Raw genomic sequence first — 2,102 nt, 5'->3', positions numbered from 1 at the left:
TTTTTTAAGAGAGAGAAGGTCTCCCTCTGTTACCCAGGCTTGTCTTGAACTTCTGGCCTCAAGCAGTACTCCTGCCTTGGCTTCCCAGAGTGCTGGGATTATGGACGTAAGCCATTGTGCCCAGTCTGCATTTCCCTATTCTTAATCTAAATTCCTTGTTAAACTTTACTTATACCAGTATAGAGTTTCTTGGCTCATCTTTATGGAGCCAGTGCCATTAAAATGCTTTCTGCATGATTTTCGTTCAGACACATTCAGGAGGTGGTAAATCTTCAAACCCAGCAAAATAAGGAGCTGCAAGAACTCTATGAACGCCTTCGCTCAATTAAAGATAGCAAAACCCAATCTACAGAGATTCCTTTGCCACCTGCATCACCACGTCGACCAAGATCTTTCAAAAGCAAACTTCGAAGCCGCCCCCAGTCCTTGACTCATGTGGACAATGGCATAGTTGCTACAGGTAAATCACTCATAAAAGTAATTCTTTAAAAACCTAGTCCAAGATCAGCAAAGTTAGAAAAATTATTATAATACTATTTGTTTTTAATTAGGCTACAATAATTTAAAGAAATACATATTATTCTGAGATTCTTTTTTATGTTTTTGGTATTAAATGTCCTTTTATGTAATAACAATTAGGATACTTGGTAGATTGTGGAGAGAAGCTGAGTGTGGTTCATGCTTTTATTTGAAAAACAAGCAGCTAGAAGCCCAATACCAATCCCCACAATAATTTTTGAAATGTTATCAGTCAATGGGAACTTCTGGTCTAGCATTTAGAGTTTGTTGGAGAGTTTGTAGGTAACAAGATAATCTTAAAAATATACCTGGTTGGGCACGGTGGCTCATGCCTGTAATCCCAGCACTTTGGGAGGCTGAGGCGGGCGGATTGCCTGAGGTCAGGAGTTCAAGACCAGCCTGGCTAACATGGCGAAACTCCATCTCTACTAAAAATACAAAAACTAGCTGGGCATGGTGGCAGGTGCCTGTAATCCCAGCTACTCTGGAAGCTGAGGTGGGAGAATCATTTGAACCCAGGAGGGGGAGGTTGCAGTGAGCTGAGGTCACCTGACTGCACTCCAGCCTAGGTGACACAGCAAGACTGCGTCTCAGGATGACAGTGGGGGAAAGAAGTGAGTTCTNAGGCGGTTGGATCACCTGAGGTCAGGAGTTTGAGACCAGCTTGACCAACATGGTGAAACCCTGTCTCTACCAAAATTACAGAATTAGCTGGGGATGGTGGTTCATGCCTATAATCCCAACTACTCGGGAGGCTAAGGCAGGAGAATCACTTGTATTTATTTTTTGAGATGGAGTCTTGCTCTTGTCACCCAGGCTGGAATGCAATGGCATGATCTCGGCTCACTGCAACCTCCACCTCCTAGGTTCAAGCTGTTCTCCTGCCTCAGCTTCCCAGATAGCTGGGATTATAGGTGCCCGCCACCACACCCAGCTAATTTTGTATTTTTCGTAGAGATGGGGTTTTACCATGTTGGCCAGATTGGTCTTGAACTCCTGACCTCATGATCCACCCACCTCGGCTTCCCAAAGTACTGAGATTACAGGCGTGTGCTACCACACCTGTCCAATTTTTATTAGTTATAAGAATATTAGTAAAATATACTTCTTTAACTTTGAAAAAAAGAGCATCAATCTTTACTTAACTAATAAAGAAGTTGTTAATCAGGTCAGGCCTCTTTGGTTATGTGTGCATAGTCAAGGTGGGGGTTAAAGATGCATTGTAAGGACATATGTGAAATCCCAGTAGAACTTGTGGTAGGCAGAATAATGTCCCCCCTAAAATGTCCATGTGCAAATCCCTGAAACTTGTGACTATGTTAGGATATATGGCAAAGGAGAATTAAGCTTGCAGGATGGGTTGAAAGTTGCTAATCTGCTGACTCTAAGATAGCGAGATTATCCTGGATTATCCAGGTAAGTCCAATGATTACATTATACCAGGATCCTTAAAAGTAGAAGAGAAGAAACACAGAAGAGAAAGTAAGAGAAGGCCGGGCGCGGTGGCTCAAGCCTGTAATCCCAGCACTTTGGGAGGCCGAGGCGGGTGGATCACGAGGTTAAGAGATCGAGACCATCCTGGT

At 43.3% G+C, this 2,102-nt stretch overlaps 1 protein-coding gene across 5 annotated transcripts in view; it reads left to right on the top strand.

Moving 5' to 3' along the window:
• The window catches only part of WNK3 (WNK lysine deficient protein kinase 3), a 176,025-nt gene that overhangs the window by 140,709 nt on the left and 33,214 nt on the right, over positions 1–2,102 (top strand). For all 5 annotated transcript variants that reach the window (XM_037735263.1, XM_017519653.2, XM_017519655.2 and 2 more), the window contains exon 21: positions 249–460. In XM_037735263.1, the coding sequence (XP_037591191.1) occupies positions 249–460 (212 nt within the window). The remainder of the gene's footprint in view (positions 1–248; positions 461–2,102) is intronic.

Source organism: Cebus imitator, unplaced genomic scaffold, assembly GCF_001604975.1.
Source record: "Cebus imitator isolate Cc_AM_T3 unplaced genomic scaffold, Cebus_imitator-1.0 Scaffold763, whole genome shotgun sequence".
Taxonomy (NCBI): domain Eukaryota; kingdom Metazoa; phylum Chordata; class Mammalia; order Primates; family Cebidae; genus Cebus; species Cebus imitator.
The sequence above is the reverse complement of the archived record's forward strand: the minus strand, read 5'-3'. Positions and strand labels throughout refer to the sequence as shown.